Genomic DNA, 26,434 nt, shown 5'->3' with positions numbered 1-26,434 from the left:
TCATCCAAACTGTTAATGGATATTCAATAAAGATTGGAAATACAATCTAATGGATATTGGTTCATGACATTGTAAGTCGCAAATGGCAATACATGAACAGGATGCAGGCTTGGGGAAGTATTTAGTAAATATACTAAAAGTAGTTCAAAAGTACTACTAAAGTAAAAAGTAGTTCAGCTAGTCTAAATTTTAAAAATCTTCAGTTCCGCTATTGTAGAAGTCCTCTGTTGTAGTTCATCCAGTCACATACAGTATATATATTTTTTACTATTAAATTTAAATAAAATTGCTATTTTGGGCATGTTATTCTTTGACACACCAGGTTGTTTCTAACAAAAAAATTTTTTTGGAAAAATACTATATAACCTTTATATATTTTAGAAGCTTCAAACCTTTATGTTTTAGCAAAGCAAAATGCGCTGTGACAAGCCAGCACGGTCGCTTCTTCCTGTCATGTGATCAGTGAAGCTAGACTACTCCCTGTTCTACACATTGGCTAATGTGGGTGGTTTAAAGGTATTTAAAATGTTTATGGAAAATGTTGAAGCCATGAAATAACATTTATAATCTATCACTGCCTTTGCAGTCACTCCAGCAGTAATAGGAATGTGCAGGTGGACGTGCAGCACTTAATGTCCACAATATGTTCTGTAAAATAGGATGTTATGCAATTGGCATGTTGTTTGAACATGGTATATACTTAACAAAGCTCCATGGGTTGCATAATATACGCACTGTGGTAAAGCAGAGAATTAATTTTACAAAACGGTAAATGTGCATAAGTGTACAAGAGGTGTATAAGGAAAGGTGTTGGTTAAATGGAACTTGCCTGTACTATGATAGGGAGCAGTTCCTATGAAACTAGAACTAGTTACAGTTAAAATTATTGTGAATACAAAATATTTTTGTATTTTTTGCTTTTTAACACCATTGTGCAAGACACCATGCACAAAACTGCAATCAGTTTGCAATGCTTCTTGCCTTATTTAAAAAAAAAAATATATATATATATATATATATATATATATATATATATATTACCATTTCTCTCAAACATTGTTCACAAATCAGTCTAAATGTGTGATAGTGAGCACTTCTGCTTTGCTGAGATAATCCATCCCACCTCACAGGTGTGCCACATCAAGATGCTGATCTGACATCATGAGTAGTGCACAGGTGTACCTTATACTGCCCACAATAAAAGGCCACCCTGGAATGTGCAGTTTTTTGCTTTATTGGGGGTCTGGGGACTCAGAACCGGTCAGTATCTGGTGTGACCACCATTTGCCTCATGCAGTGCAACACATCTTATTCGCATAGAGTTTATCAGATTCTCAATTGTGGCCTGTGGAATGTTGGTCCACTCCTCTTCAATGGCTGTGTAAAGTTGTTGGATATTAGTGGGAACTGGTACACGCTGTCGTATACGCCGGTCAAGCTCATCCCAAACATGCTCAACGGGCGACATGTCCGGTGAGTATGCTGGCCATGCAAGAACTGGGACATTTTCAGCTTCCAAGAATTGTGTACAGATCCTTGCAACATGGGGCCGTGTATTATCTTGCTGAAACATGAGGTGATGTTCATGGATGTATGGCACAACAATGGGCCTCAGGATCTCATCACGGTATCTCTGTGCATTCAAAATGCCATCAATAAAATGTACCTGTGTTCTTCGTCCATAACAGATGCCTGCCCATACCATAACCCCACCACCACCATGGGCCACTCGAGCCACAACATTGACATCAGCAAAGCGCTCACCCACACGACGCCACACACACTGTCTGCCATCTGCCCTGAACAATGTAAACCGAGATTCATCCGTGAAGAGAACACCTCTCCAACGTGCCAGACGCCATCGAATGTGAGCATTTGCCCACTCAAGTCTGTTACGGCGACGAGCTGGAGTCAGGTCAAGTCCCCGATGAGGATGACGAGCATGCAGTTGAGCTTCCCTGAGACGGTTTCTGACAGTTTGTGCAGAAATTGTTTGGTTATGCAAACCAATTGTTTCAGCAGCTGTCTGAGTGGCTGGTCTCAGACGATCTTGGAGGTGAACCTGCTGGATGTGGAGGTCCTGGGCTGGTGTAGTTACACGTGGTCTGCGGTTGTGAGGCCGGTTGGATGTACTGCCATATTTTCTGAAACGCCTTTGGAGACGGCTTATGGTGGAGAAATGAACATTCAATGCACGAGCAACAGATCTGGTTGACATTCCTACTGTCAGCATGCCAATTGCACGCTCCCTCAATGCTTGTGGCATCTGTGGCATTTTGCTGTGAGACAAAACTGCACATTCCAGGGTGGCCTTTTATTGTGGGCAGTATAAGGTACACCTGTGCACTACTCATGATGTCAGATCAGCATCTTGATGTGGCACACCTGTGAGGTGGGATGGATTATCTCAGCAAAGCAGAAGTGCTCACTATCACACATTTAGACTGATTTGTGAACAATGTTTGAGAGAAATGGTAATACTGTGTATCTGGAATGAATTTTAGATCTTTAAGTCCATCTCATGATAAATCGGAGCAGAAACAAAAGTGTTGCGTTTATATTTTTGTTCAGTGTATATTCCCCTCAAAACTGCAAAAAAATGGAGTTATCTCATTTTGCTGTGAAATTGCTTATATGTTAATTTGAGTGTTAAAAAGCAGAGCATTTGAGTTAATAACACTGACCAAACGTTGTAATGTGAAGCAAAACATAAGCACATGGCCGGTTTTATTGCCATAATCTGAATCAGGCATTAACAGGTGACAGTTGTCACTATTCAGTCATGTTAGTTGCTCAATTAAGTGAGAGCGTAGGTTGTGTGGAATTGATTTATTAAATCTAAATTCCCAAAAAATAAAAACAACAGAAATGTAAAATCAATAATGTGATGTATGAAAACGAGTGCCTAATGTTAAGAAACAGCTTATTGCAGCTCTGATGTTTTGCTAACTGAATAAGCTAATACGAGGGAGGTTGCTGAGGATACTACACCTGCGGGATGGTGACAGTGTCAAGGGTCCTCCACATCCACTGCGTTCAAACAAGCCTGTAGAGCCACAGGGGGGTCATCAAAGGATCCCGGCCTGTTCCCTTGCAGTCCCACGCAGTTCTCCCAGATGGCAATTAAGTGTGCCTAAAGCACACACAGAAAACATAGCGACAATGGAAGCCAAACATGGATGTAACCTTGTTCAACATAGAGAGCACTCCTCTTTCCATGATTGTGGGTTTATTTTAAGAAGAGGTCTCCCTCAGACATGTGACGTTGCAGCCATTTGCTTTGGAGAGCATCAGCTGCACTGCTCGGGACTAATTGAAGAAAATCTCCCTGAAGACCAACAGCTTCCATGAAGCCATCGGAAAGGACGTGGAGTATAGGGTGATTACATAGTGTTTGCCAAGAGTCAGCTCAGAGACAGTGAAGCTGAGATGTGAGACTGACAACACAGTGCTGAGGATGAGAAGAAATTATGGCGTTCTAAATGAAACTAAGGTTAGAATATTTTTCAACTATGTGGGTTTACTTATTAATTATATTAGATTATAATTTAGGGGAAGCTTTATTCTATACAAGCTGTTACAACTGATGTTGATTTCTTACTGGTAGTGGATCATATTTATGCAATTTCATATAAGAATGGATCATGAAATGAATTGCCTAATGTATCTAATTATTATTTTAAATCCATATTCAAAAAAATTTGAAGAAATTAATATTATACTAAACTTTAATCTATAACGAATTTTTGGCATCCAGAAAACAAATTATACATTTTATAATCTGGTTTTGGTAAAATGTAGAAATAGGAATATTTACCATTTATGTAATACAGGAATAAACTTCGGCAAATATTGCACTTATTTTTGGAAGACGTTCCATCTGACGCTGTGCCCAAGAACCCAGTTCCAGATGTGCTAAAACTTTAACCAATTGTGGTCGGTGGAGCATGAATCGTTGGCGGAGGTCGGTGGGAGAGATCCAGGCCAGGAAGAGGAGAGTGAGTGAGTGCGAGCAGGCGCAGGCCGCCCTCAGCAAACTCACCGCCTGCTTCCAGCAAATGGCCACCTGTTTGGGGAGTAACACAGACAGCAGTCTTCTGAGAGACGAGCTGGAGGAAACCAGGGGACACGCGCATAAAATATGTATGGGTAAGAGAGCAGAGCCACCTTACAAGGCTTTTCTAACAGAAATACACAGTGAAAGGGATTGTCTGCTTGTAATTACAGGGCCATGCAGAAATTATTAATGTGCTTCAGATTACTAAAAGAAAAACACAGGCATGAATGTACTTAGTCTCGAATGTACTTAACACTAAAAGCAATCCAGTTTCAAGGTGTATGTCTTCTTACCCCACTGATAATGAGTCATTAAACTACAATTTTCTCATATGAGTATTTTTTCTTTTCTTAATATTTTCAACTTTCACACCTATGTTTATTAAAACATGAGTTGAATAAGATATACCGTATTTGTTTAAGCAAATTACAGCAAATTAAACTGTGCTGAACAGATGACTATTTTTGAAATGTAGTTTTGGTTTATATTATATACACTACCAGGCAAAAGTTTGGACACCATCTAATTCTCAGATCTTACCTGATTTTTTTTTCTTGCTATATTCTAAACGAATGCTGAAGGCATCCAAAATATGCAAGAATCATCTATTGATATTGAGATGTGTTTGCTCTTATGCCTTCATAACAGCTCTATTATGAGGTGTTGTTAATTGGTGATTTTTGAGCAGTGGCTGGTAACTCTACTTGAACTTCTCTGCAGCAGAGGTAAGTTTTGGTCTTTCCTTCCTGGGATGGTCTTCATGAGAGCCAGTTTCATCATGATGCTTGACGGGTTTGCGAATGCACTTGAGAATACTGCTCTTGCGAAGAACTGTTCCAGAACAGTGGACCTTCGTGTCTTGAAATAATGACTGACTGTTGCTGTTGTTACTTAATTACCTAATGCAATATATTATTTCACAGTTTGGAAAAAAAATCCAGTATTGTTCTAGAAAAAAATTAATCTAAATAAATCCAAACTTATGTCCAAACTTTTGACTGGTACTTCATAAAAATGTATATTTTATAGGCATACATAAACTTTCATTTATATTAACTCAAACAAGGGCGTTTATCAGTGGCAGCTTTAATTTTTCAGCATAATTACAGCAATACTGGTAATAATGTCCTGGCATGTTTTGTTCACCCTGAATTATAGTTATTAGCCAGCAGACAAACTGTATGGGCAAAAAAAGAAACTTAATCTTTGATAAATCCAAGAAAATGAAACATTATACTGATTAGACACCGTACTGTACCTGCAGTATTTCATCACACAAGCTAAAGATGTGCATAAACTTTATGGCTAGTTACTTAACTAACGATTTGAAAGGCAAAAGCTGATTAAATATTGAAGAAAGAAAGATGAGAGCAGTTTTGTTTGGCTTTGTTTATCATGCTCGTGTTACAGGGCTGCACGGGAGGTTGCTGGAGCTAATGGTTGAGACAGAGCAAAGCCAGGACAAGCATGTCGAGCGGCTCTGGGTGCTGCTCCTGTCTGCCTTGGAGAACTTCCAGCAGGAGCTCAAGAGGGTCACTGTGCTCCAGGAACTCTTTCCCATCGCTCAGCAGAAGGACAGACAGGCTCTGGTTAACACAGGTGCCCTTGCAGGAGGCACTGAGGTGGCAGGTCGCGCTGTCACCGTGCAGAGCCCCTGGGTGGCAACAGAGTGCAAGGAGAAGCCTGACCTGCAGGGCCACGTGTTGGAGGTTGAGACCCTGCTTCAGGAAATGCTGCAAAGGGTAAATGTGCCACTGTGGTCAGTGGAGCCAATGCAGAAAATCTGGTCTGAGGAAACACAGGAGGAGGATGATGACACCTTGGAGGAGATGATGGAGGTGGAAGTGGTGTCACAGGAGGGAAAATCAGGCTGCTGCAGTCATTTCAACTGTAAGCTAGGATGCATATTCTGTTTGCTCAACTAGTGCCATTTTGGACCATGTAGCTAATAAGAAATCAGTCTTCAGTCTCTAATTAATTTGGCATGTCTTGCTTTTTGTAACAAAATCACGATTAATCATGATCCATCTGGCAACTTCCATGCTCTCATTATATTCCATGATGCGCAGTAGGATGGCTGAATTTTCACACAAACGCTACAATACTGCCCACTATCTGTAAGTACTACAGACACAAATGGAACTGCAGATCACATTAAGAATGGGATTATGTTAAGGGGGGCAAAATAATCATGGCATAATTATCCCCAATTTATCAGAAACTTAACTAAATTGATTAAACTGCATCATAATCTTTCAGTGAGATCAATATGAATGCTTTAGCACAGATGTTCTTAAACAGCTCAGGGACACATTCCTGTAACTTTCCAGATTCTCTACAGCACATTTATTTCATAAATACTATAATCTGCACAATAAAACTTTGTCCATCTAATATTTCTATTCCCTGCAACATGATACATGAGGTTTATGGTTACATTATTTATTTAGCTTGCATGTTAAATAAGTTAAGGCTTAGATTAAATCCCCACTACTGCATTAAACTAATAGAGACAGTATTTGGGTCTAATAATAAAAGTCCAACTACTGAATATCATTTTATTGAGACAGGTTTATTTAACATACAAATATAATACAGAACACATTGAGAATTTAAATTTACATAGTCTTGGGCAAAAGGAAAGAAGTGAGGTCACATAGTGAGATAAAAAGCGAAGAGGCAGACATGCTCAGTTTCATCAGTCAATTCTTATAGGTTGCGTGCAAATGGGTTTTGAAGGCTGCAATAAGAAAACATAGAAAGTGATGACTTCCTCTCATGAAATGCCACAATAGTATATATACATTACTTGGTCTGAACAGCGTAACTACTTACCTTCTTGGTTATCCCATAATTCTGCAGCTGCAGAGTTCATAGGACTATCATTGTTGGGTTCTTTAAACAGAAGGGAGGTAGAGAGAGATAACAGACGAAGTTATTAGATTTTACTTCTACTTACAACAATAATAATAAAAATAAATGACAGTAAAGTGTGCCTCTTAAGGTTTAAGAAATATTACCTCCAAGTAAACTCTGAATGGACAGCAGAATAGATCGAACATCATAAAGAGCAGACCATTTCTCCTTCAAAATGTCTAAGCAAATAAACCCATTTTCGTCAACGTTCGGATGAAAACAAGATGTGATGAACTTCACCCGAGGAGCGTTGTACGGATATCCGCTAGGAAACTCCAAAGAGAGCTTATACCTCAAACCTTCATACACCTTAACAGAAAAAAAGAAGATAATTACAGTTTAAACTTGAATGTCTGCAACTTAAACTGTGCTTATGAGAGAATAAATATAAAAGCCTAAAGCTTACTGTTCCTTGAGCGCCATCTATTGTTCCAATCCATTTGAATAGATTGTCAGACTCTGGGAATGCTGAAATACCCTTGTCTCCTGACATCTGCAATGCATCAAATATTATTAATAATCAATTAATTAAATAATTTTTTTAACACAATGTGAAGAGTAAAAGGGCATTCTGTGAACTCACCATGAGCGTCATCAACTCTTGCTGAAGCCTGGAAGAAGCGGAAGACACGAACAACATTTAGGAATTTGCACATATTTAGTACCAAATATCCTAGACTAAAATAAAACACATTTAAAATAATCCTAAATGACAATATATCTATTAAATTTGACATATTGCAGTGCTTGTATTACCTGCATCACTTTTTCCAACCCCTATGGACTACACTACAACCATTCTACCCAGTTGTGTTCCATTTTATTAATAATAATTATATGTTTTGATAAAGTCACAAATGCGAAAAACCTGAAGTTACAGAAACATCATAACATTCGTCATCTACAATAATCAGTTTGGCACTGGATCCCTGTCAGTCCCGAGACACTGCACGTGAGGAAAATTGGTAGAGAAGCTTGCCACTAAGGATTTTGATTTAGTTGATTCTTTGGTTAACCCACACAGACAGAATAAAGTATAAAGGAGTGAACTCTGGAGATGTGAGAAAAGGACTGTCCAGGTTTTAATGGTGCATTATTCTGAAGTGTGTGGGTGTATGTACATACATGTATTAGAGATGGGGTGGATTCTCTTGTGTGGCAATTTTACATAGCCACAATGACTCCAAAATCATTATTTTTTTTACATTTATCATAAAGATGAACCAGTCGATTGGACAGTGACCAGAATTGTCTGGTTTTCAGATTGATCGTCTGTGTCCGGTGATTGGCTGATCAGCCTCAGATATAACCAATTCTGTACATAGGACAGAATGAATGAATCTCCAGAAACTTAAGTGGTGCAAAAGAAACATTTTTATGGTGGTTCACTGCACGTAGTAAAAGGCTCCAACCTTTATCTCCCACCAACATGCTCATTATCAAATATATATATATTTTTTTTTTACTTTGGAGGTGTTAGAAGGCAGTAAAACATCGCCGTTTGTTTGTAATCCTACAGGTGGCGCTCTCTGAACTATTTGCACTTTTTTTTCCATGAGAAAGGAGTGAATTATTTGCCAAGTCTCTTTAGAAATAATAATTATGCCGGATGACTTACATGATACTCAATAAAAATTTAGCTTTTTGCTTAATTGAATTTTAAGTTAAAAGTTGAACTCTTGTATTTAAGTTAGTTTGTATTGCTTTACCTCTGTGCTTGTTTTTTTTTAGGAACAGACTACATTTAACCATTAAACGTGATAAGGTTTAACATTCTGATAGAATCAGAAGAAAATGTATAGAGCCATAATACGGAATCGGCACCATGGTATCGTGATAATATCGTATCAAAAGGTGACTGGTGATTCCCATCCATAATATACACACACAACATGTTGAGCACTGAGTGTGTGTGCGCGCGTGCGTGGGTGTCTCCCAGCTGGTTTGATGGCGACCACTCGTCACTTACACACCTTTTAGTAACAGAGCCCTTGGACACATTTCCGGTGGTTTCGTTTCCCTTTAACGCGGCTGTAGAAGAAGCTGCAGCAGCAGGGTCCAGGTTCTGAGAGGCCATCGCGTAACACTAGAGTCTAAAAAAAAAAAAGCACAAACACCAGCTCACCCTTCAGTTATTCAACAAGTGTCCTAAACACAGATAGCTGCTTAACGTTTAAACCAGAAGCGGTTCGTTGGTTAGATGCGAAACAAAATCACCGCTGCTGAAGAATCTTACAGACGTTTAGTGCAGATGCTTGAAAACACTCACTCGCCTCTATAGACTGCTTTTAGACTGAGAGAACAGAGGATAATTCTACCTCGCCTGCGCTCTCTAATTCATTTCACATTTTAAAAAAAGCTTAGTCTGGCTAAATAAATGATTTACCTGAACGCACTTTTGATTTACTTCTTGATAGTCCGAGTCTAAGACAGATCCAAGTCTGAGAGAGGTGTGGAAGCTCAAACCGGCTTCGCTAGCATCGTCATTAAGACCTTAACGTTCGTTAGCATTTAGCTCAACGCAATCACAACACCCGGAAGTTAACGCCAAAGACAACTAATTAACCAAGTGAACAATTATTAATATTATTATATATATTTTTTTCAAAACACACATTTAGCGTATCTAAACCGAAATGTCATAACTATCAGCATAAGAATATTATTGACGTTACCCGGTGTAATGTTAGCTAACTCGGCTAACATTAATGTCTAGAACAAATCAGCTACATGGTTTAAAACAAATAACTCTAATTTAAACAAAATCTCTCCGATTACATGGTTAGCTTGTATTGGTGTATATTTAAATATCAGTCATGTAGTCGAACATTAAAGTTTATAATAAAACCCACATTACCAGCTAAATGCAGTCCTCTCGCTAACAGCACTGCTGGACGAGTTCACAATCAGATTTTAAAAATCATATCCCGCCCCCCCGTTTAAACTTACTTTCTCAAAACCGTAACCCCACCCCCAGCCAACTGCGTCCACCAATCACAGCAGAGTTTATAGAACAAACTTGGGCTGGCCTTAACGACCCGACATGACGCACGTTACAAAGCCTACAAACTGATTGGGCGACGCGTTCGCATGGGCGTGTCTATAACCGTTGCTGACCATGCAGCAGAACAGAAGAAACAGATTGCTTATGCTTACATTTGGTAAAACGTCTCATAAAGGGAAGAAGAAGGAGAAAAAACAAAAACAAACGGCGCAGAATATAAGGACTTTTATTTCGCACCACAAACCCCTCAATTTTCAATATAAAACATGTAACTAAGGCTAGGCATATCAAACACATTTTATTTCTCTAGAACCAGCAGACATCAGTCAAAAAATGTGCCACTTCTTATTACCATACTGCAGTAAAGCTACATCTGTTAAAGAAAAGTCTCCTTACCTAAAAGTAACCTAAATTCCCTTTTTTTTGTAAATCGCAAATACAGAAAAAACAAATCCCCACAGATTCTCTGGCATCATGTAAAACCTGTCACATCCCATCAGAAGGTATTTCAAGGTAACACAAACTTAAAGAAAAAAAAAAGGGCTCAATGACACTATCCGTAAATGCATACATGTGCAGACACATCATACAAAACCTATGTAAGAAAATACATATGTACACGTACTTATGGACATTTAAAGCTACTTTTGTGATTAAGGTGAAAAAAAGATTCTATTTGATATCATCTCTAATAATACTGAGTTGTTAAACCTTAACTGTTCACAATTTTTCACACAAAGGGAAAACTGTTAAGCTTGATTGTAAGATCAAGATCTATTGTGTAATAAGAAACCAAAAAATTAAAAGAAATTAAAATAATATAACCAAGACATCTTTTCCTCAACATGGCCTGGTCCCATAGTCTGCTATTGCTATGCCATTAGGTATTGTGTGGATCAAAGTAAGTCAGTCTCCGGAGCTGTGTTTCCTAACCGTTTATCAAGGAATATATTTATTATTCTTTAAAGTATTTTATACCATATGGACCGCGAGTTGATCGTAGATCAGAATTTGTACCCTTAAAAACTGTTTACGGTGCTAAGCTCCTAATTCTTTAATCCTTCTCAGATCTCTGAGCTTCCATGGTCTTCTGCATCTTCTCTACCATCCAAGTAGGCACAATGAAGGGCTTCAACTCATCCAATCTCAATTCTGGACAGTCTCTAGGGATTTAAAAGAGAGACAAATATTCATTAGGTATTTAACTATTTACAAAAAAGTTTAGCTAAATATCAATTAGTGTTAGGAAGCTTAATTAGCTAACAGTATTTTCCAAATGTCATAAAAACAAAATGTCCTGTAACACTGCAAAGGTTTCAGTGATAAAGCCAACCCAAGACTGGAAAAAATCAAATGCGCAAAAACACTATTTTACCCAGAATAAAAAAGATGATATCGTGATTTTATTGTCATCCAGATAAACCCTGTCAGCAATTCCCCCCTCTCCTTCCTGAGGAAACTACAGACCAAATTAGCTACTCTGTTTTTGACCAACTCTGGTGGGGTCTGATAATTTTAGTCTAGTCGAGGTAGTCCAGGTACAAACCACTGTGCTGGCAGATGCTGTGTCTTGCCTTAGGGGAAAACAGTGGCAACAATGTGCAACTTTTCTAGAAACAAAGGGATAAACAGTTGCAATTCCTTAATTATCTTTAGACGATTAGATGCTGTCATATAAATCAACAAACAAAACAATCAATAATAAAAGAAAAATTCTATACCCAAGGTGCTAATATTACCACACATTTAATAGCATATGTCTATGTGACAGAAACAGCCAAATGTGTAGGATGTGAGAAAACTCACAGTCTTGCTCGTCCAATGTTAATTCATTTGGTCCCACAGACCACTTTCACAATACACACAACAACAAGCTTTTAAAATAGTTACTTTAAACCTCACTGAACATCATCCGAACTAGAAATGGCATTAGGTTTTATGATTAGATCAGAAAGTGGCCATGAAATCTGTGGCTAGTCTTTCTGGGTGTTTTTTATGAAGACTATGAGGACGTTGTTGAATCCACTAATTGCTAGGATATTCTGGCCCAAAACCCAGGGTGTCATTTTTCTAGTATTGTAGTCCACCCAAACCGAGAACAAGACCACCCAAACCGAGAACAGAGTGTACCGAGGCTGAGACAAGGCCAAGGCAAGGCAAAACCATGTAAAACCAAGACCAGACAAGACTGGTATATCACACATTTACAATAAAATGTGGAACATACAAATCATAGGCACTAAAATCTGCCTGGAAAATCCATGTTCGCATTAAAACACCAACAGAAAACAAATAAATATGCCTATTTATTTCTCTACCATAAGAAATCTCTTGATAAAATAATCAAAAGAAATTTCAGACAAAATTTTTTTTTTTTTTTTTTGAGCACACAGATATAATTAAACTGTATCTAATTAACATTTCTATGTTTTACTTTCCAACTTAAACAATATATTTTTTGTGCAAGCATCATGAAATGAGATTTCTTTTTACTTTCCCTATTAATCCACATTAAATACACAAAAGTTTAAAATGAGAAATGAGTCAAGCTATTGATTGCAGTTAAATAAAGCAGTCAAAATTATGACATTAACAAATAAATCAGACAATTCAGAGACCATTTATTTATATAATTCTGTAGTTGTGGTCTTGTCTTAGTCTCAGACAAGGTAGACTCATAAAACTCATGCATAATGTCCACTGTATAAGCCTCTGAAGGCAGTGTTATGATCTGGAGTTGTTTCAGTCGGTCAAGTCTAGGATGAGCAGAATTACGTGGCAATAAAATTAGGTGAGATGATGCCATGAATATACTTAAAGACCATGTTATGACATCTATGTTTTTCCCCTGATGGCACAGGCACATATTCCAGGAAAGAGGGGTTCTGTAGAATTATGTTTAGAACTTTAAACATTCACTGGCGATCAGTAAAAGTCCTTGAGATGTGCTGGAGAACTTCCCTGTCATCCATACAAGATCTCAGACAACTCTAATATTGTTTAAACAATGCAATGGTGAATACCTGCACTTATCAACATAAGGTTTGTGACTAAATATGGATTGGAGTGATCTATGAGGGAAGGGTTGGCACATGCACCGTTGCTGATGGGCACACTGCATCAGTTTTCTTTCTAATTAAGTCTTGGCCAGTTCGCCCCTCTCATACAACAGCTACAAACCAGAGAGTGGCAAAAAAACAAAAACAAAAAAAAACTGCGAGTGCAAATTTGGACACATATGTAAATAAGATCAGTCCCAGTATGAGTCTTAGATACACATTTATAAAACTTGTTCTACATATGCTTTGATAAATGAGTCCTTTGGTTTCCTCTGCCAAAATTAAACACAAATTAACAAACATATTTAACATGAAAAAGCAATGACATGCGATGTCTTTGCCAGTCTCTAGATTTAAACTAAACTCAGCAAAAAAAGAAACGTCCCTTTTTCAGGACTGTGTATTTCAACAATAATGTTGTAAAAATCCAAATAACATCACAGATCTTTATTGTAAAGGGTTTAAACAATGTTTTCCATGCATGTTCAATTAACCATAATCAAGTTAAGACCTTAACAGCTTACAGAAAGTAGGCATTTAAGGTCACAGTTCTAAAAACGCAGGACATTAAAGAGACTTGTCTACCGACTGTGAAAAACACCCAAAGAAAGATGCCCAGGGCCCCTGCTCATCTGCGTGAACGTGCATTAGGCATGCTGCAGGGAGGCATGAGGACTGCTGATGTGACTAGAGCAATAAATCTCCATGTCCGCACTGTGAGACGCCTAAGACAGCGCTACAGGGAGACAGGAAGGACAGCTGATCATCCTCGCAGTGGAAGACCACGTGTAACAACACCTGCACAGGATCGGTACATCCGAATATCACACCTGCGTGACAGGTACAGGATGGCCACAACAACTGCCCGAGTCACACCAGGAACACACAATCCCTCCATCAGTGCTCAGACTGTCAGCAACAGGCTAAGAGAGGCTGGACTGCGGGCTTGTAGGCCTGTTGTAAGGCAGGTCCTTACCAGACATCACCAGCAACAACGCCGCCTATGGGCACAAACCCACCTTCGCTGGACCAGACAGGAGTGGCAAAAAGTTACACCGAGGCCTGTACCCTGGAGCGGGATCGATTTGAAAGTGGGGGGTCCGTCATGGTCTGGGGCGGTATTTTACATCGCCATCGGATTGAGCTTGTTGTCATCGCAGGCAATCTCAATGCCTTGCGGTACAGGGAAGACATTCTCCTTCCTCATGTGGTACCCTTTATGCATGCTTATCCGGATATGATCCTCCAGCAGGACAATGCCACCAGCCATACCCGTTCTGTGCGTGAGTTTCTGCATGACAGCAATGTCAGTGTTCTGCCATGGCCAGCAAAGAGCCCGGATCTCAATCCCATTGAGCACGTCTGGAACCTGTTGGATCGCAGGGTGAGGGCTAGGGCCATTCCCCCCAGAAATGTCCAGGAACTTGCAGGTGCCTTGGTGGAAGAGTGGGGTAACATCTCACAGCAAGAACTGATAAATCTGGTCCAGTCCATGAGGAGGAGATGCACCGCAGTACTTCAAGCAGTTGGTGGCCACACCAGATACTGACTGGTACTTTTGATTTTAAGCCTCTCTTCATTCAGGGACACATTGTGAAACATTTTTAGTTTATGTCTTATGGTGTTGACTCTAAGTGTACAAATATTTACACATTAAGTTTACTGAAGGTAGAAACAGTTGAAAGTCAGAGGACGTTTCTTTTTTTGCTGAGTTTATATTAAAAACCTGTGGTCATTAAAAGGAGAGGTCAACCTAGACAAAATTAATTTCTGATCATCTGGACAGATGCAGCTTTATCCTGGTCAGGGCCACAGTGGACTTGGGTGTCTTTCCCAGTCTTAGTTTACGCTGCAAATATCACTCTTTGCGTGTGTTATTCTTTTTGCTTATACCTTGAAGGGTACTAAAATAAGTATTAAATGCTTAGTTACTTAACCTACAGTCTTGTCGAACATTAACTAATGCTTTACACAAGATAGAGACACTATAGTGGGTTTTTTAGTATGAACTTACTTGTATTCTTCACTTAGAGCAAGGTCTTGAATGTCTTCTTCGATTAGTAGATATGCCTAAAATATTAAATGCATTAGGTTTTTTGAAAATTTCTAGAACAGTTTCTTTTCTTTTTTCTTTTTAATTATTCTGTCTTCATATAAAGATTCTTACCATCTTTCCACCCGTGGCTCTCATGTGTTGCCGTTCTGCAAGCCATTGCTTATCCTGAGCATCAGCAGCATACTGAAAAACACAGACATTGAGCAATTCTTCTTTTTTTAATCAACAATAACAGAAGAAATAAATCCCACTGTAAACACAGATTTTCTCAGTACCTTAAAAAGATCTGCATGTTTAATATAGATCCTTCCCCTGGTGCCTCCCATTCCCAGAGCCCTGAAATTAAAATTAGCATTAGTTTTATTTTCCACACAACCAAACAGAGCAGTATGTATTGTATGTATTCTATTATTTTACTATAGGACAGGTGTTCAAGGTAAAACGGAACTTATGATTGTGTGGAATAGGAGAATGCAGTTATGAGAGTTAAAACTCTTTATTTCTCCATATAATCTCCTCCTACACTAATACACTTATCTCAGCGTTTCACTAGTTCTTGGATACCATCAGAGCAGAAAGTTCTCTGGTGGCTTAAACATGTAAGAATGGCTTGGATAGGGTTATGACTGTACAGGGGATGTGTCAATAACTTCTAATGTGCAAGTAATCATCAATGATTGTGTGTATAGTTCCTATAGACTGTTGCATCTTTTACGCGAATTGGCAACAAGTTATCTGTCGATTTTCAAGGATCAGGCATTCCACTAACTGAATGTCCACAGGCACAACTTCAGTTGTTGTTGTTAGTGGTCTTTCGGCTGCTCCCGGCAAGGGGTCGCACAGCGGAATATCCGGTCGCACAACAACTTGGCACAGGTTTTACGCCGGACACAACCCTCCAATTTTATCTGGGCTTGGGACCGGCACTGCATCCAGTGGCTGGGGGGTTTGGGCACTGGCTGGGAATCGAACCCGGGCCTTCCGCATGGCAGGCGAAACACCTACCACTGAGCCACCAGTGCCCTCTACAGGCACAACTTCAGTGGACTTCAAAATTCCTGCGCCGAGATCATCATTCAGACATATCCTGGGCCGAGATCATCATTCACAGACATACGCCATTTTTTTAAAAGTTGGCAACATCCAAACGGTTTACTGCGGATAAGAGTCTGTGCTTCAAGTCCAGGTTTGGCTTAAACGCTTCATTACTTTCTCAAACTCTTCATATTACAGTAACCATTGCATAATGTTAATGATAATAAACAAACCCTTACTTGTTTGCCCTGGATCCTAAAACAAATGTGCTTTTATCAGACAGCCTGGCGGGGTCCCACTGCAAAAGTAAGTAGCAAATTTTAAAGGTTTCTATTGTCTGACTATACATAGCCTATTACTACACAATCACACATCACATCTTTTTACCTTAGGTCCTTCTCGCTTTATTGGCTCAGCTATTTTAGGCTTAATCCTACAGAAAATAAAATAACATTTCTGAGAATAAAAAAAAACTACACTTTTTACCACTTGTAAGATCATAATTAATACTTACGGTGCACTATATGGTATAGTCCTGTCATAAGCTAGAGTCGGCAGTGGGGGGCGTCCCTTCCGCTTAAACAGAACCAAAAGTGAAAGTAAATATTCAAACAATTTAATAAAGACACAGATTTTGTAAACCAACATGTGAGTGAACAAATCAACCTGCCATTACATTTGACCTTTTTATTTCCTGATACTGAAGTAGTTTATGACCAAAGATGACTTTATTAAATGTACCTTTTTAGGGATCGGGCTTCCTCTTTGGCTGGAATCATCATCCATCTGTCGTGAGCGCTGAAGAATGAAAACTTTTAGTGAAACCAAAGAAGTTTACATTCCATACTAAATAATTATGACTAACAAATTAATCTTATTATATAATCAGTTCACTTGATGAACTTGATGGCAACCCATCGACAGTGGGACTTAAACCCAGAATCTCAGATCCGAAAATCAACAACCTAGAGTCTTAGCTGCCTGAGCCACCACTGCCACGTCTTACATTTAATGTATTAATGTATTCTGGTAAAAATAGTTCACCGTGAAGGTAGCTTTTTCGTCTTATCTAAACTTCAACCTAAAAGCTCTTTTTTTTTTTTTTATATAATGAAACTTGCTGTTCAGCACACCTGGTAATATTTACTCAGTTATCCTATTCTCCATGCTAAACGTACCATTATCCCGTGAAATGGTGGAGCTGAAGTCATTCGACAAGGAACAACTGTGACACATTCAGAGTATGACATCACACATCAGAACAGCAAGAAGCTGATTTTAAAAGGACAGAGGAAAGACGTAATGTGAGGCTTAAGAAAATTAACGAGCTAGGGCAAACTAAACTTTGGAAAAGATATGGACAAGCCGAGCTGTCAGCTACTATATCTGCGGCAGAGACAGCTTGTGAACGCGCCATCACCATGTCTGTCAATACCCTCGGCTATAGTATGCAACTGGAACTCTTGATGAGACTGGTGAAAGCGGCAACCTCTTCCCAAGTCTCTGGAAGAGCAGAGTAAGAGAGTCATGCATGCAAGCTGAAAGAGTTTAGCAATGAGTGTGAAGCAAGAAAAATTCAATTTGCACATACTCAAAGGATTACAGAGAATGCACGAGCATCAGAAACCAATGTGAAAAATCAGATGGATGTGATAGCATCTGCAGCGCAGATTATGCCAGTAGTAAAAATTAAACCTACAAGTTTACCTACGTTTAGTGGTAATAAGAGGGACTTCTACTGCTGGAAGAGAGACTGGAAAAACCTCTAAAGACAAGGGGAACCCACAGGGTTGACTGAAGTTAAAAAGATTCAACAAGTGGACAGCATTGACAACAAGACTGCCAAAAAGCTCAGGCTTTCCTCCTACAACACAGCTGCCGACATCTTCAGTGTGTTGGAGAACCACTATGGAAACAGAACCACAATCGTCGTGAAAATTGTTTAGAAGCTAGAAAGGATTCCTGGTGTGACAGAGAATCAGCCGAGGAGGGCTATAGAGTTAATCCAAATGATAGAAAAAGCACTGGCAGATTTCATGGACCTTGGAAATATCAGCGCAATCAAGAATCTGCATGTGAAAAAGTCCATTGAGAGCAAGTTACCCGAGTTTCTGAAAAGACAATGATTGGTCTACATGACGGATCCTAAAATGGCATCACACCAGAGAAACACTTCAATGCACTACTAAAATTCCTAAGAAAGAAGAAGAAATTCTTGAAAGGCTTGAGCAGCTCAAAATCTCAGAAAAAGCAGAAAGGCCAGAAAAGAAGTCTGAAAAGTAACAACGAAATTTTCTACAAAAAGTGGATGCGTCGTATGTGGAGAAGAGAAGCATAGAGACAAAATCTTCTTCTGCAAAAAGTTCAAAGAACTAAAACTAGCACAGAAGAATTCCATTGTAAAGGAACTGGGTGCGTGTAAAAAGTGCTGGGGATGTCACAAGGATGGTGACAGGTGCGACGACAACTATCTTTGCAGTAACAAAGACTGTAAAATGGGAGCCTCGTCAGACCACCATAACCTCCTTTGTCCAAAAGGGGAAACTCAAGGACATGGGTGGGGGAGGAGCCATCACCAGAGACCCCAGGAAAGGAAGCAGATTTACAGATGAGCAGAAGGAGCTTCTGGCTGACCTCTCACCAGAACGACCAGAAAAGTTCAAAGCATTCACCATCAAAGCTAAGATGGTAGACTGCTCTGAGAGAGACAAAATGGAACTTTAAGTCGAGTCAAAACTCACGAGGGGACCGTAAATGCCCTTCAGTTGATCTGTTATGGGTTAGAGGAGATCACCAAAGTCCACAGAAGTGTAACTCCAGAGCAACTTAAAAAATTCTTTCCAGGCACGAGCTCAAAGAATTGAAATAGCCGAAGAAGACTGAACTCCTTATCAGCCACTGAGAGGGGAACCTCGCGCCACAAAAAATTTAAGTGCTGGGAGATCTCGTTCTTTGAGACAGTCTGTTGGAAAAAAGACTGTCCCATAGATGTTTGAGAAGGTGGATATGACAGCAAAATGCATCTCAGACTCATGTGCTTGGTTCATGAGGGCAGCTGCAGTCAAGTATGAGGTAATCTTTGAAAAGGCTGAAGCTCCAAATATCCCCAAAGTAATCCAAAGACAGAAAAGTCATGTAACTAAAACAGAAACCTCACTGGCAAGTAACCAGAATTTTCTTGAGTGGTGGAAGTGGGACAGTATCGGAGCGGCCTGTGAACCAAAGTGTGGTGGGTGCCGTTGTGGTAACCGTCAGCCTGGAGGAAAAGAAATGACTATAGCAGAAGAGAAGGAACTTAAGATCATAAGAAAGGGTCTCACCTATGTTAAAATTCTCCACACTGGGATACAAAGTATCCATTGATTCAGGACCCATCCACCCTTCCATACAACAGAAACGGGGTGGAAAGTGCTTTTCTTAGAGAGCACCAGAATGGCAAGGTATTTCTACAGCTCAGGTCCACGATATGGTCAAAAGAGGAGCAGCGATGAAACTCACCAAAGAAGAGACTGAGAAGTGGAAGGGACGAGTTTGGTATGTCAGCCACTTAGTGGCACCAAACCCACACTCAACAACCACTCCGGTGTGGGTGGTCTAGAACAGTAGCCAAAAATTCAATGGACTGAGCATAAATTCTCTCTCTACCAGATGGACTCAACCCTATCAGAGCTGTCTTGCTTCGATTTAGAAAGAGAGTATTTGCTGCTCTTGGAGATTTTAAGATGATGGCTCGAAGAGCGTGAAGTGCATCTCCACAAGTTCCTTTGGAGAGATATGGAAGAAAAAGAAATAGGCAAGTATGCCATAACAAAGGTCGACATCAGAGATCGCACTACTGGATGCATCGCGCAATTAGCTATGCGTGAAACAGCGCGATTGGCAAAGTTTACTCATTTGAAAGAGAAGGGCAGAGTACTGCGGAGGATAGCTACGTTGATGACATCCTCACATCCCACAATGACCAGGAGAGACTGACCATGATAATAAATGGACTTGAAGAGATTCTGACAACTGAGTGCGCTGACAACTGATTTGCACTCAAGCCATGGGTTAGGTCAGGGCAAAATGGGAGGCAAGTGACTGGTGCACCAACTTAAAGTCAAGCGATTATACTGTACTTCCGAACCAGATGAAAAAAGAAGAAAATAAACCTTTAAGAACAGGGTACTTGGTAGATGAGGGCAAACTCTACATCATGACTTCTATTAACTTCCCAAAAAGGAAAAGGCCAGAACATTCTTAAAAGTGAAGAGAAACCGAAAACATCCAACCCATTGATCAGGAGACAGCTACTGTACTAAGTTGCTGGGCTCCATGACCCGATTGGTCTGATTGCCTGGTGCAATTCTTGTCAGAAAGGCATTTCAAGAGACAGGAAATGGGAGCTTAACTCGACAAACAGACCTTGAAGGTTCCAGATCTTCTTTGCAAACAGGGTTGGGGAAATCCAAAAGGCTGAGCCAGCGAGTGACTGGTGGTGAAACCCAAGAAAATGGCCCTGGAAAATCGATCCTGCAAGTTCTCGTTACAGGAATGGGGGAGCAGAGACTACTGTTCGCAATGGCTTTACCAGCAAGCACCACAAACAAAACAGAGAAGGTCATTAAGAAGTTGACAAACAAGATTGTCAAACAAAGTTGTCTTGGTTCCTACAGTAGAACTGGCAGAAGGAAAGTATGAACTACTTGGGTTCAAGAACCAGTAGTTTAAGTGGGAGGTGTAAAGCTAAAATAAGTGAAATGGTGGAGCTGAAGTCAAAGATACAGACTCAACATAAAAGCACCATCTGTGACAGAGAATCGCCACCTCACAGTCTCTACCGCTAAGTAACTATGATGTAACAGTATGGGGTCTGTGCATTAAAACCTGCGTGTAAGTCAAGAAACTGCAGTCAGTAACATGTGAGACAGGGAAGCGCATCGTTGCTGGTGATCTCAGGGACGCTGATGGTATGATAATACTGCTCTTGACTTATATGAAGGACTGATTATCACTTGAATCTGAGTCATTTGATATTTGATTTAATTAATATTGTGATCAATACAAGAGAGAAACAAGCAAAAATCATAACATAACATGGGTTACTAAGTGTAATTTTCATGTATTCACAATAAAATGCAATGTGATGTTTATTACATTATTGCTAAACAGTTCATGGATCAACATGTGTTAAGCTTGCTTAAATAATTTAGTTGTATTCGTTAAAATTTTATTTAACTAATATTTATTAGAAGTAGTAATTTTAGCTATTAATTATCAGAAATAGTGATGTACCTTTTTTGTGGTTTTTCATTTAAGGTTATCGACCACTTAATTAAATCCACTTTGAATGGTTGTTGTGTAACCTGCTAAGCTGTCAGACACAAGAATTAAAAGTGATTCCAGAGTTGATCCTCATGTTCCCTTGTAGTTGGCTACTGGGTTTTTTCAGGTTTGAAGCAGAAGTTGATGTGCAAATTTTCAGATAACTCGTCACATATGATTAATTTGCGTTTAGAAAAATAGTAATGCCTTAAAATGTCTAGATTAATCACGCGTTTACGCATTAATATTGACATCCTTACTTCAGACACAACTGACTGATTCTTACCTTTGTAGCAGGATCAAAAAGAGGTCTTTGAACAGTTTTCTCTGCCTCAGGAAAGAGCTGTTTGGCCTAGATGAAAAGATGTTCTTGTTCTTAACAAACACTCTTTCTTTATATATTTCCAAAAGAGTTAATTAAAGAAGTGTAGTTTACTTACATGCTCCAAGCAGTTTCGACATGCCTCTCTGATGAGTTGATCAGTCTGTACATCCTCCCCTATGTTCTCCTTCACGTTGCTCGCTGCTTTCTCAAAAAACTGCGCAAAGGAAGCACAACCGATGTCGCTGCCCATTCAATACTCAATTTCCTTGTCATGATACCCATAGAGCACTTACCTTCATATACTTTTTAAAGACTGCCAAAATGTCATCATTGAAGCTGGGCTGCAGCACAGTCCGCAAGAGGTCCATAGAAATGACAGGATCTGTATAACTAGCAGCCACACAGAGGCTGATTACTGTCAGTAACTGTCAGAAACCTGACATCATAGGCTTTGTACAATTTACAGCTAGACGTCAGGACGCCTTAAAATATCTGGAAGACATAACAATTAATGAACTGAAATAAGTATGTTCAGAGTTACCTTACAGCCATCTGTGAGCGTCTACCTCTGCGCTGAACCTGTCTGTGCTTGATCATGATGTTCCAGGGGTTCTAATGGACAAGAAAAAAATGTTTACAAATTTGGTGGATAAAGACAGAATACTTTAGTACTTTAGACTGCGCAAAAATCATAAGCAGTCATATCAAATATCTGTAGCCATAAAACTAGGCTACACGATCCTATTTTGGCATGTATTGTGGTTGCAATAAATGTCAATATGTCTAAATATAAAATACAATTATATCTATTAAATCAACTATGTTTAGACTAACAGAAAATGTCACAAATAATCACATTAAAAGGATGTTTGCCAATATGTATTTAGCACCACAAAGGTTATTTTAAACAATTAATTAATTCCCAAATGAATTATCTCTAATAAATTGTAGCCAATTAAATGATTGCACAGGTCCATATAGCAACACAAATTGCTTTAAACAACTTCCACAAATGTCCTGCAACTGACAGTTTAATTAATATTCCTTGCACACAAAAATATTCTGTCCATTTATTTATTTATTTATTTTTTTTTATTTCCCATTCCTTTCCACTGAGGGAAAAACATTGGGCCCAGTCATCTTATTTTCAGTTCTTGAGGTTTGGATAATCGTCATTTAATTTAAGAAAGCAGTCAAAGTGGCTAATAAATACAACAACTCAGTAACAATACAGCACCAGTCCGAAGTCTAAACACACATACTCATTTATTTATTTTACATAGAAGCGGTCAAAACTACGAAATAATATATGAAAATGTGAAAAAAAGGTGTTAATGCTTGTCTCCCACAGAGCCACACAGAGACCTAGGAATTATTCAAGCATTTAAAAAAAAAAAATCTAACGTAAGGCATGAACCAGTCAGAAACAGGTGCAGATGATGACAGATCATCAGATTAACATGCTAGTGATGCTGAATGCTGAGTGGATGGAACAGACGAGAGGGAAAATTAGGTTGCTGATGAGGTTGTTACGTAAACAACCTGTTTTAGAATCGGATATATGGGCACTTTGTCAAATGCGACAGACAAACATTGGACACACTTTCTAAATCCATGGTATTTCCTGACTTTTCTTTTTTCCTATAGTGTAAAACTATTCTGAAGGCATTGAAAGTAATAATAATATTAATTTCCTTTGAACAGAGATGTGTCTGCTACTCATGATCTTCATTAAAGCCTTCATAATGGCTTTAATCATTTTTTCAAATTCACTAGACAATACTGTTCTTACAAGAACTACCCCAGAACAGTTGACCTTCATGTCCTAAAATAACAGCTGACTGTTGTTACTGTTACTTAAATTACATACGTGTTATTTAATAGTTTTCAGAAAACAAATCCAAACTTTTGACAGGTACGGTGAATATACAGTACTTAATGCATAGCTGCTTTCTGCTTGAGGTAGGACACACACACACACACAGTATGCTGCAGCTCAGTCTGACACTGTTCAGGAAGTGACAGAGACACTTCTGCCAAACAACTTTATAAACTCTACTCACTGCCATACTAAACAGTACTAGTTATGGTTAACTAAAACCCTATGCTGCGTGCGGTATTTTAAATTCGCGTCCAATGGTGGTTTTAAAGACTAAATAACTGTAATAGGGTTGGTAAAATAATAATATTGGAAAAACATAATGACAGTCTTCTCTACAGCTCAATAAAAGGGGGGCAAGCGGGGTGAGAGTGTGCGAGAAAAAGAGAGAGGTAGAAAGAAAAAGAGAGAGAGCGCGCGCTTCCTCCCTCCGGCTGTGTGACTCACCACGGACTGAAGCTGTTGCTGCTGCTCGCCAGCCTCCTGCTGCTGGAGCCACTCTCTGCGCCCCTCACTCCTGTGCGCTCCCATTACTGCTGCACTCACTCCTTTACTCACTTAACAGCGTTTTATTTTTGTGATCGTGGGAGAGTTCTCAGCTCACAACTGCGTGTCTAGCTTGTTTAATACGAGCTGACAGCGAGCAAGAGCTAAATTCTCTTTTGGACTAACCGTTTAAAAATATTCCGCTGTGCACTTCAAACCAATCTGCCACATTGTTAAAATCTCCTAATTAAATCGATTTTAAACAAAAGATCAGAAACTTCTTTAAATCTAACGTGTTTCTATGTCAGCGAACGGAGCCCCAAAAAACCCTGCTGTCTACTAAAATGACTTCAATAATCAACTTCCGGTTACAAGGCAGTGTCTTTCAAAGTAAAAGCCTGCGCATGCGCGTCCATTTCCAGGCCGGGCTTAAACGATGAGGTTATTTGTACCGACTGTTCCGCCATTACAGTAGAGGCATTTAAACTACAGCGTTAGAGAACCTCAGATTGGGCAAGTCAAATATTCAGTAGAATAGAATTAAACCGAAAGTGAAATGGACTGTAACAATACACTGAAGAAGTAAAACAGGCTTGTGACTTTTTGAAACAACAAATAAGAGCCCTTCCATCATTGCAGTGGGTGACAGAGCAGGGGAAAAAACACAAAAATGTGCAGGGCAGGGGGTCCAGTAAGACCAGGGTTGAGAACAACTGCTATATGGTATAGGAACATGAAAAAGAATACCTGAAAGTTTAGTACGCACACAAGTTCTTCAAGCTTCCTAATCCTAATCCAAAGTCCAAAAACTATATTACTTATTACTACAGTTATTGGCAGCACAGTGGCATTGTGGTTAGCACTGGTTAGGACCTCCACGGTTAGGGTTCAATCTGTGTGCATGTTCTGCTTATGCTCGGTGGGTTTCCTCTGGGTGCTTCTGTTTCCTCCCCCAGTCCAATGACATGCAGACTATGCTAACTGGCATGCCTAAATTGCCAAGTGTGTGAATGTTGGATTGCAGTGATTTATATGCGAGCTAATAGAAATTCATTTAACCCTAACTGATGCAATAAGAAGCCTCTGATTTGTGAAACAACCATGTTGGACGATGTATCTCATGTTTGTGAAAAAGATATTACTGTATCAGAAGGGTAAAGTTTTGCCTGTATTAAGCAAAGAAAACAACTAAGGAGGTTGCTAAAATTACTGGAATTTGAGCTAAGAGCTGTTCAACACATTATTAAAACCTAAAATAAGAATAGTGGAGCATATGGAGAACTGTCAACTTCAAAATGAGGCTTCCATCATAAAGATCAATGTAAGCAGCGGAAAAGATCATGTGGTCTGATGAGTTCAGATGAGTTCTATTCCAGATTGATGGGTGTCAGGGGGAAGGGAAGTGCATCAAGCGATGCATTGTGCCTACTGTAAAAGCCAAGTGTTATAATCTGGGGCTGCTTCAGTTAGACAGGGCTAAAGCCAGTAATGTTATGTGGCGATAAAAGGAGTTCAGCTGACAACCTCAATATAAGGAATGACCAGTGCATTACTTTTACAGAGTTTTTTTTTTTTATCTCTGATAGCATAGGCATATTCCAAAACCACAATGCCAAGATTTATCAGGCTTAAATTGTGAGAGTGATTTAAGAAACATGAGGAATCACTTTCACACAAAATATTTGATCACCACAGGGTCTGAACCTTAACCTTTTTGAAATTTTTTGAGATTCTTTGAGAAAAATTTATAGAATGGTTAGACTCTTGTCACCTCTGCAGAGAAATAAATGCTTTGACATTACATAAAGTTGTCGAAACAATAGTAGCCAATGCTAAAAAGACAGTCCAATTAAATATTAGTTTGACTTTTAGTTCATGTTCATACGTAAAGACTGGTAATATCCAGTATATAAGTGGTTCTTAGCATTCAAAACAAAAACTTGATAGAGTAAAATCATTTAACATTTAGGAAAATCTGTAAACAGCATCAGTAAAAACACTTATGACAAAGCTTTTAAGCACTATACATTTAATTATCTCTTTTTTTTGATTGTGACAAATGGGATCAAGCAAAATAACAAACAAAAAAAGAACACATACAACAGTGAAATATAAAAATAACAAATTATTATTTTTTTTGCTGGTTACACTATGCAGTACTTTTCGTACATAGTTCTATTACATACAAGATAGATTTCTCCTCTTCAGTTATCACTTTGGTTTAGTTTAAAATGACTTCTATTTTATAAATTGTATAATTTTTAAACAGATTTGTTTAATTAAAAGAAATAAAAAGCATGGGGAGAAAGACAT

General features: G+C 39.0%; 3 protein-coding genes across 3 annotated transcripts; 1 reads left to right on the top strand and 2 right to left on the bottom strand.

Annotated features, from left to right (window-relative positions):
- The first annotated feature begins 3,947 nt into the window (after nt 1-3,947).
- zgc:109913 (regulator of G-protein signaling 9-binding protein) lies at nt 3,948-6,012 on the top strand. The gene is made up of 2 exons (XM_053497625.1): nt 3,948-4,149; nt 5,468-6,012. Exons 1-2 carry the CDS (start codon nt 3,948-3,950, stop codon nt 5,980-5,982), a joined length of 717 nt encoding a protein of 238 aa, XP_053353600.1. The 3' UTR covers nt 5,983-6,012.
- Nucleotides 6,013-6,610: 598 nt separating this feature from the next.
- Nucleotides 6,611-9,903, bottom strand: ube2c (ubiquitin-conjugating enzyme E2C). Its single transcript, XM_053498917.1, has 7 exons — nt 9,831-9,903; nt 8,947-9,066; nt 7,557-7,584; nt 7,380-7,466; nt 7,078-7,282; nt 6,893-6,952; nt 6,611-6,797 (listed from the first exon to the last, which is right to left on the bottom strand). The coding sequence occupies exons 2-7, from the start codon at nt 9,048-9,050 to the stop codon at nt 6,760-6,762; spliced, it is 522 nt and encodes a 173-aa protein (XP_053354892.1). The 5' UTR covers nt 9,051-9,066; nt 9,831-9,903; the 3' UTR covers nt 6,611-6,759.
- A 284-nt stretch (nt 9,904-10,187) lies between these two features.
- On the bottom strand, nt 10,188-24,465 carry LOC128526648 (deoxynucleotidyltransferase terminal-interacting protein 1). Its single transcript, XM_053498727.1, has 13 exons — nt 24,083-24,465; nt 22,298-22,368; nt 22,050-22,146; nt 21,872-21,970; nt 21,718-21,783; nt 16,869-16,925; nt 16,642-16,703; nt 16,515-16,560; nt 16,367-16,425; nt 15,368-15,428; nt 15,204-15,275; nt 15,051-15,106; nt 10,188-11,140 (listed from the first exon to the last, which is right to left on the bottom strand). Exons 1-13 carry the CDS (start codon nt 24,164-24,166, stop codon nt 11,032-11,034), a joined length of 939 nt encoding a protein of 312 aa, XP_053354702.1. The 5' UTR covers nt 24,167-24,465; the 3' UTR covers nt 10,188-11,031.
- Between the last annotated feature and the right edge of the window lie 1,969 nt (nt 24,466-26,434).

This window comes from Clarias gariepinus, chromosome 6 (assembly GCF_024256425.1).
Source record: "Clarias gariepinus isolate MV-2021 ecotype Netherlands chromosome 6, CGAR_prim_01v2, whole genome shotgun sequence".
NCBI classification, from domain to species: domain Eukaryota; kingdom Metazoa; phylum Chordata; class Actinopteri; order Siluriformes; family Clariidae; genus Clarias; species Clarias gariepinus.
This window is presented reverse-complemented; position numbering and strand designations above follow the sequence as displayed.